At 42.9% G+C, this 15,077-nt stretch overlaps 2 protein-coding genes across 8 annotated transcripts in view; one reads left to right on the plus strand and one right to left on the minus strand.

Moving 5' to 3' along the window:
• The window catches only part of LOC108719456 (DNA topoisomerase I, mitochondrial), a 43,223-nt gene extending 42,703 nt beyond the window's left edge, over positions 1-520 (minus strand). The window contains exon 1 of one of the 3 annotated variants that reach the window (XM_018268309.2): positions 310-520. The gene's annotated coding sequence lies outside the window, so the exon portion shown is untranslated. Of the gene's footprint in view, positions 1-298 lie in introns of all 3 variants that reach the window. The other 2 variants (XM_018268307.2, XM_018268306.2) reach the window with 2 other exon arrangements.
• A 4,247-nt stretch (positions 521-4,767) lies between these two features.
• Positions 4,768-15,077, plus strand: part of rhpn1.L (rhophilin, Rho GTPase binding protein 1 L homeolog) — a 44,276-nt gene continuing 33,966 nt past the window's right edge. For 2 of the 5 annotated variants that reach the window (XM_041566690.1, XM_041566694.1), the window contains exons 1-2: positions 4,974-5,131; positions 8,028-8,128. In XM_041566690.1, coding sequence (XP_041422624.1) covers positions 8,054-8,128 — 75 coding nt within the window. In that variant the 5' untranslated portion in view covers positions 4,974-5,131; positions 8,028-8,053. Of the gene's footprint in view, positions 4,812-4,845; positions 4,947-4,973; positions 5,132-7,869; positions 7,892-8,027; positions 8,129-15,077 lie in introns of those variants that run through there. The other 3 variants (XM_041566692.1, XM_041566691.1, XM_041566693.1) reach the window with 3 other exon arrangements.

The following is a 15,077-nucleotide window of genomic DNA, read 5'->3' on the forward strand; positions in this document are numbered from 1 at the left end:
GCCTCAAGCCTTTCCCTCAAATTCCCCCAGTCTCACCTACAGGCCTCAAGCCTTTCCCTCAAATTCCCCCAGTCTCACCTGCAGGCCTCAAGCCTTTCCCTCAAATTCCCCCAGTCTCACCTACAGGCCTCAAGCCTTTCCCTCCAATTCCTCCAGTCTCACCTGCAGGCCTCAATCATTCCCCCCACTCCGTTACTTTCCCCTGTGTCTCAGTGCTACGGATTAAGATGCTATTTTCCCTCTAATTCCAAACTTCACCTCATTCTACAAGTTTTTCCCTTTAGGACTCTGCACTGACCCCAGTCTCACCTCAAGCTTTCCCAGTATGCAGCGCACTGCCGTGACTAAACTCCAATAGGCGCGCGCCTCCACTTCTAGCTCCCTTCACCAGAACTAGACCTCCCCCGCGGGGCCGAGCGCGCACACTGATTTCCAGGCGGCACGCACGCGTCATCCCAACGCGCCACGCCCTTCTCTTGCTCTGAGGCGTCTCCTGTGTGGTACCTGGACACTCAGTGAGCTGTAGTTGTGAGCATGCGCTGTAGTGTATCAGTATGGGAGAGTCCTGTTATAAATCGGCTTCATAAGCGTTTGGTGTGAGTGCTGGAGTAGGACAGAGAGTCCTGGGTATCACATAGTTGTGTCCCATAGTCTCTCTGCCCCTCACCCCTCATGACATTAGCGGCCAAGGGGCCACACAGCCGCCATTATACGACTCCAGTGAGTCCCCGCTCGCTTGCATGGAAATAAAACAGGGAATGGAATCAGACATATTGGGCTGCTTTAAACACAAAAAGGGAAAAGGAAAATGTGGAACTTTTGGTAGAATTATTATTGTGTTCTAGGGACTCATAGGGTTAATATGCCCCATGGATTTAATTCCCTGCCCTTCTGCCCACGTGTCTGTGTCATTTATATTTCCTTACTTATTGGCCACTTCCTGTCACACTTCACTACAGTGCTGGTGAAGGGCGGAGCTTCCTGTTTGGCTGCTGCAGGGCTGTAAGGTTGGAGGGTTTCCAGACAAATTGGGCTACTAATTTAAAGCCCAGGTGGGTTTGAAAGTACAAACTAGCCGAGGTACAGAATTGGGTTATTTTTTGGGCCTTTGGTTTATACTTTGGAAACCAGCCAAAGTTTTTTCTTTCCCTAATGTGCCAAGTCTGTGTCTCCCAATGCATGCTGGGTAATGTAGTTTTTGTTTAACCATTTGCCAAGTTGAAAGTAAGACTACAATACCCTACATGCAATGGGACTGACTTGTGTAGAAGTCAGTCCCATTCAGTCCCGTCTCTCCCGTCACTCTTAAACATTCTCACATTTTCTGATGACTTTCCCCAATTTCAGACAATTTCGGTCAAAAATCTTGTGGCCACCAAAATGTGTAGCAGTTGAGCTGTTTTACCCTTATTTATTGTAATTGTATTGGGGACCCCTATACCTCCTGTGCCCCCCTCTGTAGTTACCCCCCTGGTGACGGCAAATCTGTCCCATTTTGCATTAGCGAAATTTTAAAAAGGTGTATTTTCACATATATTTATTTATTTATTTAGACTTCACTGCGCATATTGTTGAAGTGCCTTTGGCTAGTTTTGGGCCGGTTTTGTAGCAGACTTTGGCTGGTTTTGAAAATTAAACCTGACATTACCCTGCTGCTGGTGTCCTTACCTACTGGTTGTGCTCATTGAGTCTGGGTACAACAAGGCCCAGTAAAGCCATTGCCCTAAAGCAGTGATCCCCAACCAGTAGCTCATGAGTAACACGTTGCTCTCCAACCCCTTGGATGTTGCTCTCAGGTAGGGTTGCCACCTTTTCTGGAAAAAAATACCGGCCTTCCTATAAATTTAGCTTTTTTCCCTATTAATAACATTGGGATTATCCCTCGTTTTTACCGGCCAGGCCTGTAAAATACCGGCCAGGTGGCAATCCTCAAAGCAGGAGCTTCTTTTTGAATTCCTGGCTTGGAGGCAGGTTTAAATTGCATAAAAACTAAGTATAGAGCCAAGTAGAGCCTCTTGTAGGCAGGGCTACCAAACAGGTCTGGACTGGGAGTCAAAATAAGCCCTGGCATTTCAAGTACACAGAGGCCCAACCAGTCTCTTAGCAGCCCACTCCACAGTGACTGTCTATGGCATTTTACAGCAGCCCCTCTGGCATTTGTCAGAACCCACAGTTTGCCAGTCCGGGCCTGCTACCAAATAGCCAATCACAGCCCTTATTTGACACCTCAAGGGACTTTTTCATGCTGGTGTTGCTCCCCAACTTTTTTCATTTGAATGTGGCTCACGGGTAAAAAAAGGTTGGGGAGCCCTTCTCTAAAGGGACAGCACCTCTAGTGCCAGGGGAGCCTGTGAATGAGGTTATGTAGAGCCAGGTTATATCTGTTACAGACTGTAGGAGAGTGAGATAGAGAGTTCACATAGTAAGAGCAGTTGCAGGAGTCGCTTCCCAACGCTCCTACATTGGAGTGAATAGGGCGTCAGGCTTAAGGTGGCCATACACGGGCAGATACAGCTGCTGATATCGGTCCTTTGGACCAATTTGACAGCTTATCTCCCAGTGTATGGGGGCTTCCGACGTGTCTTCCCAATCGATATCTGGCCACAATATAGATCGAGAAGGTTTGACTTTTAACCGACCGGCGCGTCGGAGCCCCTTGGCGTATCGTAATTCGATCATTCTACCATACGGCCGAACGTTCGAATTACCCCCGATATAGCCATGCAGTTTATGGCATATCGGGGAAATATCCGTTTAGCTGGAGGAACATTAAACGGATAGTTTACCTTTTAGTTCAATTTTAATATACAGTGGTGTGAAAAACTATTTGCCCCCTTCCTGATTTCTTATTCATTGCATGTTTGTCACACAAAATGTTTCTGATCATCAAACACATTTAACTATTAGTCAAAGATAACACAAGTAAACACAAAATGCAGTTTTTAAATGAGGGTTTTTATTATTTAGGGAGAAAAGAAATCCAAACCTGTGTGAAAAAGTAATTGCCCCCTGAACCTAATAACTGGTTGGGCCACCCTTAGCAGCAATAACTGCAATCAAGCGTTTGCGATAACTTGCAACGAGTCTTTTACATCGCTCTGGAGGAATTTTGGCCCACTCATCTTTGCAGAATTGTTGTAGTTCAGCTTTATTTGAGGGTTTTCTAGCATGAACCGCCTTTTTAAGGTCATGCCACAACATCTCAATAGGATTCAGGTCAGGACTTTGACTAGGCCACTCCAAAGTCTTCATTTTGTTTTTCTTCAGCCATTCAGAGGTGGATTTGCTGGTGTGTTTTGGGTCATTGTCCTGCTGCAGCACCAAGATCGCTTCAGCTTGAGTTGACGAACAGATGGCCGGACATTCTCCTTCAGGATTTTTTGGTAGACAGTAGAATTCATGGTTCCATCTATCACAGCAAGTCTTCCAGGTCCTGAAGCAGCAAAACAAGCCCAGACCATCACACTACCACCACCATATTTTACTGTTGGTATGATGTTCTTTTTCTGAAATGCTGTGTTACTTTTACGCCAGATGTAACGGGACGCGCACCTTCCAAAAAGTTCAACTTTTGTCTCGTCGGTCCACAAGGTATTTTCCCAAAAGTCTTGGCAATCATTGAGATGTTGTTTAGCAAAATTGAGACGAGCCTTAATGTTCTTTTTGCTTAAAAGTGGTTTGCGCCTTGGAAATGTGCCATGCAGGCCGTTTTTGCCCAGTCTCTTTCTTATGGTGGAGTCGTGAACACTGACCTTAATTGAGGCAAGTGAGGCCTGCAGTTCTTTAGATGTTGTCCTGGGGTCTTTTGTGGCCTCTCGGATGAGTTGTCTCTGCGCTCTTGGGGTCATTTTGGTCGGCCGGCCACTCCTGGGAAGGTTCACCACTGTTCCATGTTTTTGCCATTTGTGGATAATGGCTCTCACTGTGGTTCGCTGGAGTCCCAAAGCTTTAGAAATGGCTTTATAACCTTTGAAATTGAACTCAGGTGTGATAAACCACAGTTAAGTTCTTTTTTAACAAGGGGGGCAATCACTTTTTCACACAGGCCCATGTAGATTTGGAGTTTTTTTTCTCCCTTAATAACGTAAACCTTCATTTAAAAACTGCATTTTGTGTTCAATTATGTTATCTTTGACTAATAGTTAACGGTTTTTGATGAGCAGAAACATTTAAGTGGGACAAACATGCAAAAGAATAAGAAATCAGGAAGGGGGCAAATAGTTTTTCACACCACTGTATCATATCATGGCAACTTCTCAAGTGGTCTTCATTATTTATTTCTTATAGGTTTTAAATAATTAGTTTTTTTCTTCTGACTCATTCCAAATGGGGGTCAGCGACCCCATGTAAATTTAAATGCAGTGTAAGGCTACACATGTATTGTTACGTTTCATTACTCGTGTACTATAAATCTATATATATCTCAGTCTGTACATTACTATAAAGTGAACCAGCCTGTGACAAACACCAAGTTTTGCAGATGAGACACTTTTTGGCTCAGGGGGGGAGGGGACATATATACAGAAGGCAGATTTAAGAGAATATCCCTGTGATTAACCCCCAGCCATAAAGCACAGACGTGGCGAAAGAAGCGACAGTCCCGGTCAAAGCTGTGGCCAGAGAAATGGAACTACAACTCCCTGCACATCAAACAGCCCCAGTTCCCACGTCATGTGATGCCCCGGGAACACGTGACCTCCCAGCTGCACTGATTACAGACCACGATCCCGCTATAAATCTACTTCTGAGCTTCGCACAGTTCTGAGCCGAGAGCCGCCTGCGCTTCTAATGTCCGTACAGCAGGTGGCGAGGTGAGGACAAACACCTGTAGCATCACTTCCGAACAACGTTAGTTTCCGCCCTTCTGCGACGTCACGCAGCGTTCGGAGCAGCTCTGTTGCCAGGGGAGACCGGGTGCGCTGTGAAGCTCTAGTGTTTCTCACACGGTAGCCACGCCTCTTTGTGATTTTGATTGGGGTTCGTATTGGCAGCGAGGGGCACCGATTGGCGTGCTTGGGGCTTGACATCATGCTCTATGTGTGACCCCGCCCCTACTCTCAGTGTGTCAGTGCGAGTGGCGCGTGAGGAGTAGCGGCTGCGGATCTGTGGGACCCGGGGCAGATTGTGTGAGGTATTTGTGTAACCTGGGCTCTACTATAGGCTTCTCTGTGGAGTCTTGGGCTCTATCGCTGCCAACCGGGGCTCTTCATTCCTGTGTGAGACCCGGGGCAAGTTACTGGGGTGTCTGGGACCTGGGGCAAGTTACTGGGGTGTCTGTGGCAACTGGGGCAAGTTACTGGGGTTTCTGTGGCAACTGGGGCAAGTTACTGGGGTGTCTGTGGGACCTGGGGCAAGTTACTGGGGTTTCTGTGGGACCTGGGGCAAGTTACTGGGGTTTCTGTGGCAACTGGGGCAAGTTACTGGGGTTTCTGTGGCAACTGGGGCAAGTTACTGGGGTTTCTGTGGCAACTGGGGCAAGTTACTGGGGTGTCTGTGGGACCTGGGGCAAGTTACTGGGGTTTCTGTGGCAACTGGGGCAAGTTACTGGGGTTTCTGGGGCAAGTTACTGGGGTGTCTGTGGGACCTGGGGCAAGTTACTGGGGTGTCTGTGGCAACTGGGGCAAGTTACTGGGGTGACGGGCAAGTTACTGGGGTTTCTGTGGGACCTTGGGCAAGTTACTGGGGTATCAGTAGGAATTAGGGCAGGTAACTGGGGTATAAGTGGGGCTACAGGGGGTATAGGCAGGAATTAGGGCAGGTAATTGGCTGTCCGTGAGATTTGGGGCAGCTAATTGTGGTATCAGTAGTAACTTGGGGCAGGTAATTGGGGTGTCATGGAACTTGGGGCAGGTAAGTGGGATATCAGTAGGAGTTAGGAAAGGTAATTGGCTGTCATTGAGTCTTGGGGCAGAAATTTGGGGTATCTGTAGGAACTGGGGCAGGTAAATGGGGTGTCAGTGGGACAGTTACAGTATGTACAGAATAATCTTCTCCAAAGTGTATTCTCATGTATTTGTATATGTATATAAGGGCTGCCATACTGCTTGAGCTGTCGGCTACTTTCCTTACACACAGTACTGGAGTGGGACAATCTCGTGGCTTCCCACAGGAATAAATGTGCAGGGTCTCTATGGCTGAGCACACACAGATCAGTTGCACCTGCATCTATTTGCTCGTGTGTGTGTCTGTGCGTGTGCAAAATCACAAGTGTGAGTGGCCTTTGAGTTCACCCACTGTTCAGCAATGAAATATGTGTGTGCGGCTATGAACTCTGGGAATTTGGCTGAATGCAGATTGTGTGTTGTACCTGTGAGAGTCGGGCTGTATGGCAGTTGCCACTTATTAGTATGACTAGTGACAGTTTATGGCTGCACATACAGTAGGTGTGAGAGATAGGTGAGAAGATGACACATGGCAGTAAAACGAAACCCACCAACAAGGTTTTGTTATAGAATTGACATGTTGTCCACAGAATGTGCCAGTAGCCTGACGGCAGCAGAGGTGGCACTTTCTGGCAACTGTCATTCGCCCTGGTGCCACTTGCTTGATTCTCAAGAGGGGGGGGGGCTTTGGTGCCTTTCTCGTTGTGGCCATGAGACAGCGGATCAGTGCAGCACTACTATCTGGTGTAACCAGTGGCATTGGGCGTCACTAGGACTCACCCACTGTATCTGTTGCTGGCGCCTTATTCACCTGTGTGGCCCCCCTCCAAAGACCCTCACTGTCTTTTGTTGACTTGAATGGAGGTGGCAGGGCTGTTTCACTAGGCTGTGTGTAGTAAGCACTGGACTGTGTGTAGTAAGCGCTGGGCTGTGTGTGGGAAGCACTGGGCTGTGTGTAGTAATCACTGGGCTGTGTGTAGTAAAAACTGGGTTGTGTCTAATAAGCACTGGGCTGTGTCTAGTAAGCACTGGGCTGTGTCTAGTAAGCACTGGGCTGTGTGTAGTAAGCGCTGGGCTGTGTGTGGGAAGCACTGGGCTGTGTGTAGTAATCACTGGGCTGTGTGTAGTAAAAACTGGGTTGTGTCTAGTAAGCACTGGGCTGTGTCTAGTAAGCACTGGGCTGTGTCTAGTAAGCACTGGGCTGTGTCTAGTAAGCACTGGGCTGTGTCTAGTAAGCACTGGGCTGTGTCTAGTAAGCACTGGGCTGTGTCTAATAAGCACTGGGCTGTGTCTAATAAGCACTGGGCTGTGTCTAATAAGCACTGGGCTGTGTCTAATAAGCACTGGGCTGTGTGTGGTAAGCACTGGGATGCCTGTAGTAAGCACTGGGCTGTGTCTAATAAGCACTGGGATGTGTCTAGTAAGCACTGGGCTGTGTCTAATAAGCACTGGGCTGTGTCTAATAAGCACTGGGCTGTGTCTAATAAGCACTGGGCTGTGTCTAATAAGCACTGGGCTGTGTCTAATAAGCACTGGGCTGTGTCTAATAAGCACTGGGCTGTGTCTAATAAGCACTGGGCTGTGTCTAATAAGCACTGGGCTGTGTGTGGTAAGCACTGGGATGCCTGTAGTAAGCACTGAGCTGTGTCTAATAAGCACTGGGATGTGTGTAGTAAGCACTGGGATGTGTGTAGTAAGCACTGGGCTGTGTCTAAGCACTGGGTTGTGTCTAATAAGCACTGGGCAGTGTGTGGTAAGCACTGGGCTGTGTTTAGTAAGCACTGGGTTGTGTCTAATAAGCACTGGGCTGCGTGTAGTAAGCACTGGGCTGCGTGTTGTAAGCACTGGCCGTGTCTAATAAGCACTGGGCTGTGTCTAATAAGCACTGGGCTGTGTCTAATAAGCACTGGGCTGTGTGTAGTAAGCACTGGGCTGTGTGTATTAAGCGCACTGGAGCTGGTACTGTGGGAAGTGTAATGGTACAGTGCTGAGTACTTGTGATATTGCTGGTGGGTACTTGCTGATGTTTCCTATAGGGTAGGGCAGAGGTACATTTGGCCGGGGGTATCCAGGGCTGGTGTGGGACTCACTATGAGCAGATCACTGGTAGAAGCACAGAGTAATGGGTCGTACTTTCTCTCCCAGTGCCACACCTTCCTTGGCTAAAGAGGATGAAGATGGAGAACATTCCGTGTGACAGTGACTTGTTCCTGACTCAGCGTGAGGCCCAGGGCAGCATAAGGAAGGTGAGCACTTGCCATGTATATATTGTATATATATTGTATATTGTGTATATTGTATGTATATTGTATATATTGTACATGCAGGAAGCCACACACTGTTTCTTGGCACAGAGCCTTGGGTGGCCGGCTTCACATAACTGACAGTTGGTTTCAGGCTGGAAACAGGCAGAATAGGAAGGAGAATCATTCAGAAAACATACAACTAAATAATGTGGCTCAAAGGAATAATCACTTAGAATAGACCCACCTGTGATGTGCTGTTAGTTGTACTTCTCCTTTAATCAGATTTAATCCCAAGGCTTGGTGCTGATTACTTTCATTATTTTACAATAAACCTGCCTGTCAGCACCATCTCCCAGAATGAACAACTCTGCACCTTCCACTTGAAGACGGAGGAGGCGCCAGGAAGGTGGAGGGGCAGCAGGGAGATGGAGGAAACCCCAGATAGATGGTGGGGGCCCCCAGTACATGCAGGTTGACCCAGCTAGTGAGAGAGGGGGCCCCAGGTAGATGGAGGGTGCCCCTGGTAGGTGGAGGGGGGCCCCAGATAGATGGAGGGTGCCCCAGGTAGAAGCAGGTTGACCCAGGTATATGGAAGGGGCCCCAGATATTTGGAGGGAACCCCAGATAGTATCAGACCGTGGAAGTGCAGAACCATAAAGTTCATGAAAAAAAAAAAGTAAGAATATTTACAAATTGTATTTAAATTCCATTATGTTCCTCCTTGTTCTATAGGCAGTAATATTCCTTATTGTTGTGCTCATCTAGTATCCATTTATATATGACTTCTAGCGGCTTTCTATGGTGCATTCATTTGCTGCAATAATATGGCAGCTCCTGCTGAGAAGTCATTGACGAACCCAAACTGTGTCTAGATGATCCACATGTTCCTAATTAAATTATATTGTATATAAAATGTATTTGTCAGACTATAGATCACTGTTACACTGAGGAAGGTGAGGGACTGTAGTGTGGGGGATGGAAGAGTTAAAGCACCACTGAAGATATAGTGATAGACAGGCTGGTACTGAGCTTTAATCACATTAATTACATAAGCGCCGGAAATAACAGGGTTAGGTAACGGGGGCAGGGAGGGAACATGGGATTGTATTGATCTGGGAACTGTTGGATATTTAAATAGAATATAGGGGAATCTGCGCTCAGCCCAACAATGGTTATGCAGTGAATGCCTCAATCCTCTTGTATGGATGTACCGTGCATCCAAAGGTATCAATCTTAGTAGAAAGTAAAAGGAGAGCACTCAAAATTGCAGATTTAACTGCTTTTGCTTATTTATTCTGTGAAACACAACATGTTTCGGGCCCAAGAAAGCCCTTTCTCAAGTGTAACACACACAGATACACAGTGATCATTTAAACACACCCATTCTGCCAATTAAATCCCCACATCCAATCTGATGTGGTATGCAAATTCTCAAAAAGTTCAGTGTTGTATCCACAGGTGATTCAAGTGCAATCCACAAATCTTCAGGTGATTATGTACTCTTTAAAGTTAGTGTCCAGTCATAAAAATTATACAAATATAAAAAAATACATTGTATACATTATTAAGTGCCAAATTGTCAAGTCAAATCGAGACAATGTAGAGAAACAGCCAAATACATTCTAGTATTAGATACATTGTATCAATGAGTACTTTAATTTCACCAACCTGTTAAAAACAAAATTAGATACAAAATGTAAAGGTAAAAGTGATAATACCATCTAAAACTACCCTTAGAAAAAGGCTAAAATACTTGAGACAATTAAAAAACTTTAGAACAATAAAATCTTACCCTGTTAAAGTGGTTATTTCTGCATTAACTTTTCTCACAACTTCAAGGTCTGTAAAGTAAAGGAGTCAAGGTATTAATTTTAATTTTACAAGTAAGGTTTCAGGCTCCAAGAATCATTGAGACCATCAGGGATAAGTGTACCTAGCTTCTTGATCCATTTGCCTTCTTTCTGTAAAAGTCTTTTCAGTCTATTGTCTCCTCTACTATCAATGGGAGCTTCATCTATAACGCACCAGCGCAGTTGCATAGGATTATGCTTACATTCAAAAAAGTGCCTTGAAACAGACGTATCTGTCGGTGTATTAGCCTTAAAGTTCCTGATATTGCCTTTGTGCTCCTGAATTCTCAGTTTAACTTCCCTGGATGTCTGACCTACGTATCCTAAGCCACATGGGCATTTAAGTAAATACACGACATGATTGGATTTACACGTAGCATATGTTTTTATATTAATTTCATAACCATTTTTTGGGTGGTTGATTTTACTGCCTTTTATTATAGCGGCACAACAGTTGCACCCCAAACAAGGATAGGTTCCTATCTTCTTCTTACCCTGAAAAAGAGTTTTCTTTTTGCATGTATCAGATGGGCATAACAAATCTTTAAGGGTACGGCCTCGCTTATAGCAAAAAAGGGGGGGTGTCTTAAACAATTGACCAAATTGTCTGTCTGTTTGTATCAGTGGCCAGAACCTTTTAAGAATCTTCTCCATTTTCTGACTATTAGAGTTAAAAGTTGAAACAAAGGTAAGTTTTTGGTCTCCAAAATCTTTTGGTTTGTGACATAATAAGTTTTTACGGGGAATGACATCAACTTCCTCTATAGCTTTATTTATCAACTCATTTTTATAGCCTCTTTCTATAAAGCGTTTGGTTAATGTTGCCTTAGCTTCATCATATTTTTCAGGGCGCGAGGTTATTCTTTTAGCTCTAATAAACTGTCCTTTCGGAATCGCTCGTTTTACTTTAGGATTATGAAAACTTTGTATATGCAACAGGTTATTCTTATCAACGCTTTTCCTGTACAAATCAGTATTGAGCACACCATTTATTGAGCTAATTTTTACATCAAGGAAGTTAATTTCCGTATTGGAACATTCGTATGTAAATTTAATTGTTGCATGGCTTATATTGGCTTCTTCAATCATTTCCACAAGCAGATCTTTCGGACCATTCCAAAACAAAAGAATGTCGTCCACAAATCTGAAGTATGAAAAAATGTATTTACAAAATGGCTCTTTTTTTAAAAAGAATTTGTTCTCTAAATAATGTACAAATAAATTTGCATACGAGGGGGCGACTGTTGCCCCCATCGATGTGCCTTGAGTTTGCCAATAGAAGCCATTCTCAAACGTAAAATAATTTTTAGTTAATACCATATTGAGACAGTCCAAAATAAAATATATTTTTTGATTTGGAAGATTGGTATCCAGTAGTATTTCTTCTATGCAATTCATTCCTTCAATATGCGGAATTGACGTGTATAAACTCTGGATATCAATCCCACATAGTATTGTCTCAGGTGGTAAAGTCCCAATATCTGCCACCTATAATACATACAATGAAGATTGGGAAATTGACTTTTTGAAATTCACAAGGAAACTTAAATTGAAAATGTGCTTCCATGAAAACACTAATACGGGGCCGATTAATAAACTGAAGAAGCCGAGTACGATGATTCCTGATATACAGAATGAAGCTGTTCAATCATTTGAACGTATTGTTATCTCAGAAATGAAAAAAGTGTGGGACTTAAATAAACTGCCTAAATCTAATCTTAAGTATAATGAACGTATTGCACTTAAATCCCTCCAGCAGAATAATGATGTTATTATCCGTAAAGCTGACAAGGGAGGTAGTATTGTAGTGCTTAATAAACAAGATTATAACAGTGAAGTTTATAAACAACTGAATATTCCTGGCCATTATGCCAAAATTGATTATGACCCTACGCTTAGTATTAAGAAACAGATAGACAGCATGGTAGAAGATGCATGGCTTAATACAATAATTGACGATATCGAGAAGGAATTTTTGATCACAAGATATCCTAGGGTCCCAGTACTGTACCTACTGCCTAAAGTGCATAAAACACTTATTAATCCACCTGGACGACCGATCGTCTCAGGCATAGGTTCAGTACTGGAGCCGCTGTCTATCTTTGTTGACTCCTTCTTACAGAAGGAAATGCGAAAAATAGATGTATGTTTAAAAGATACTACTGAACTTCTGACTAAACTTGCAGATATTGGGACTTTACCACCTGAGACAATACTATGTGGGATTGATATCCAGAGTTTATACACGTCAATTCCGCATATTGAAGGAATGAATTGCATAGAAGAAATACTACTGGATACCAATCTTCCAAATCAAAAATATATTTTATTTTGGACTGTCTCAATATGGTATTAACTAAAAATTATTTTACGTTTGAGAATGGCTTCTATTGGCAAACTCAAGGCACATCGATGGGGGCAACAGTCGCCCCCTCGTATGCAAATTTATTTGTACATTATTTAGAGAACAAATTCTTTTTAAAAAAAGAGCCATTTTGTAAATACATTTTTTCATACTTCAGATTTGTGGACGACATTCTTTTGTTTTGGAATGGTCCGAAAGATCTGCTTGTGGAAATGATTGAAGAAGCCAATATAAGCCATGCAACAATTAAATTTACATACGAATGTTCCAATACGGAAATTAACTTCCTTGATGTAAAAATTAGCTCAATAAATGGTGTGCTCAATACTGATTTGTACAGGAAAAGCGTTGATAAGAATAACCTGTTGCATATACAAAGTTTTCATAATCCTAAAGTAAAACGAGCGATTCCGAAAGGACAGTTTATTAGAGCTAAAAGAATAACCTCGCGCCCTGAAAAATATGATGAAGCTAAGGCAACATTAACCAAACGCTTTATAGAAAGAGGCTATAAAATGAGTTGATAAATAAAGCTATAGAGGAAGTTGATGTCATTCCCCGTAAAAACTTATTATGTCACAAACCAAAAGATTTTGGAGACCAAAAACTTACCTTTGTTTCAACTTTTAACTCTAATAGTCAGAAAATGGAGAAGATTCTTAAAAGGTTCTGGCCACTGATACAAACAGACAGACAATTTGGTCAATTGTTTAAGACACCCCCCCTTTTTTGCTATAAGCGAGGCCGTACCCTTAAAGATTTGTTATGCCCATCTGATACATGCAAAAAGAAAACTCTTTTTCAGGGTAAGAAGAAGATAGGAACCTATCCTTGTTTGGGGTGCAACTGTTGTGCCGCTATAATAAAAGGCAGTAAAATCAACCACCCAAAAAATGGTTATGAAATTAATATAAAAACATATGCTACGTGTAAATCCAATCATGTCGTGTATTTACTTAAATGCCCATGTGGCTTAGGATACGTAGGTCAGACATCCAGGGAAGTTAAACTGAGAATTCAGGAGCACAAAGGCAATATCAGGAACTTTAAGGCTAATACACCGACAGATACGTCTGTTTCAAGGCACTTTTTTGAATGTAAGCATAATCCTATGCAACTGCGCTGGTGCGTTATAGATGAAGCTCCCATTGATAGTAGAGGAGACAATAGACTGAAAAGACTTTTACAGAAAGAAGGCAAATGGATCAAGAAGCTAGGTACACTTATCCCTGATGGTCTCAATGATTCTTGGAGCCTGAAACCTTACTTGTAAAATTAAAATTAATACCTTGACTCCTTTACTTTACAGACCTTGAAGTTGTGAGAAAAGTTAATGCAGAAATAACCACTTTAACAGGGTAAGATTTTATTGTTCTAAAGTTTTTTAATTGTCTCAAGTATTTTAGCCTTTTTCTAAGGGTAGTTTTAGATGGTATTATCACTTTTACCTTTACATTTTGTATCTAATTTTGTTTTTAACAGGTTGGTGAAATTAAAGTACTCATTGATACAATGTATCTAATACTAGAATGTATTTGGCTGTTTCTCTACATTGTCTCGATTTGACTTGACAATTTGGCACTTAATAATGTATACAATGTATTTTTTTATATTTGTATAATTTTTATGACTGGACACTAACTTTAAAGAGTACATAATCACCTGAAGATTTGTGGATTGCACTTGAATCACCTGTGGATACAACACTGAACTTTTTGAGAATTTGCATACCACATCAGATTGGATGTGGGGATTTAATTGGCAGAATGGGTGTGTTTAAATGATCACTGTGTATCTGTGTGTGTTACACTTGAGAAAGGGCTTTCTTGGGCCCGAAACATGTTGTGTTTCACAGAATAAATAAGCAAAAGCAGTTAAATCTGCAATTTTGAGTGCTCTCCTTTTACTTTCTACTAAAACTGTTGGATATTTACCTGCTCGATCATAAACAGCAAATATCACATATCAGGAACAGCTACAATAATACTTTTCATTGCTTCCTCCTGGCAATATCTGAAATCATCAGTGTCCCGGCCAGTGTTCCCTATAGAACATTTACATACAACTCAGCCTGCCTTTATATGGTCACAGAACAACTCCTCAGTGACTTCTAATATCCTTATCATTTACAGTAGGGGGTACAGTATCCCTTATAATACATTAGTGATATTCAGAGTTCCCTGTATAACTCAGCCTGCAGCCTTGTGCCTTTATATGGTCACAGAACAACCCCTCAGTGACTTCTAATATCCTTATCATTTACAGTAGGGGGTACATTATCCCTTATAATACATGAGTGATACTCAGAGTTCCCTGTATAACTCAGCCTGCAGCCTTGTGCCTTTATATGGCCACAGAACAACCCCTTAGTGACTTCTAATATCCTTATCATTTACAGTAGGGGGTACATTATCCCTTATAATACATGAGTGATAGTCATGTATGTTCACCATTGGTTTCAGCTGAGTAATGTAGATCTGGCAAGTGAAAGGGTTAATAGAGAGAATTATTTCTCCAGTCCCTATGTTTTTCCATATTCAGTGCTGAGATCTTCCCTTGGGCTCTTTCCTGTTTATCTCTATGTATTTTCCACTCTCCCCTCTGCACGGGGCACTGCTCAGTCATCCTGTTTTCCATGTGCTTATCCGGTGTATTTGGGCAGTGCCAGGGGTTCTGATCCTTTCCTATATTGGACAGTGTGTTTATTCTGCTGCACACATGGGCTCTTAAAGGC

This window comes from Xenopus laevis, chromosome 6L, assembly GCF_017654675.1.
Source record: "Xenopus laevis strain J_2021 chromosome 6L, Xenopus_laevis_v10.1, whole genome shotgun sequence".
Lineage (NCBI taxonomy): Eukaryota > Metazoa > Chordata > Amphibia > Anura > Pipidae > Xenopus > Xenopus laevis.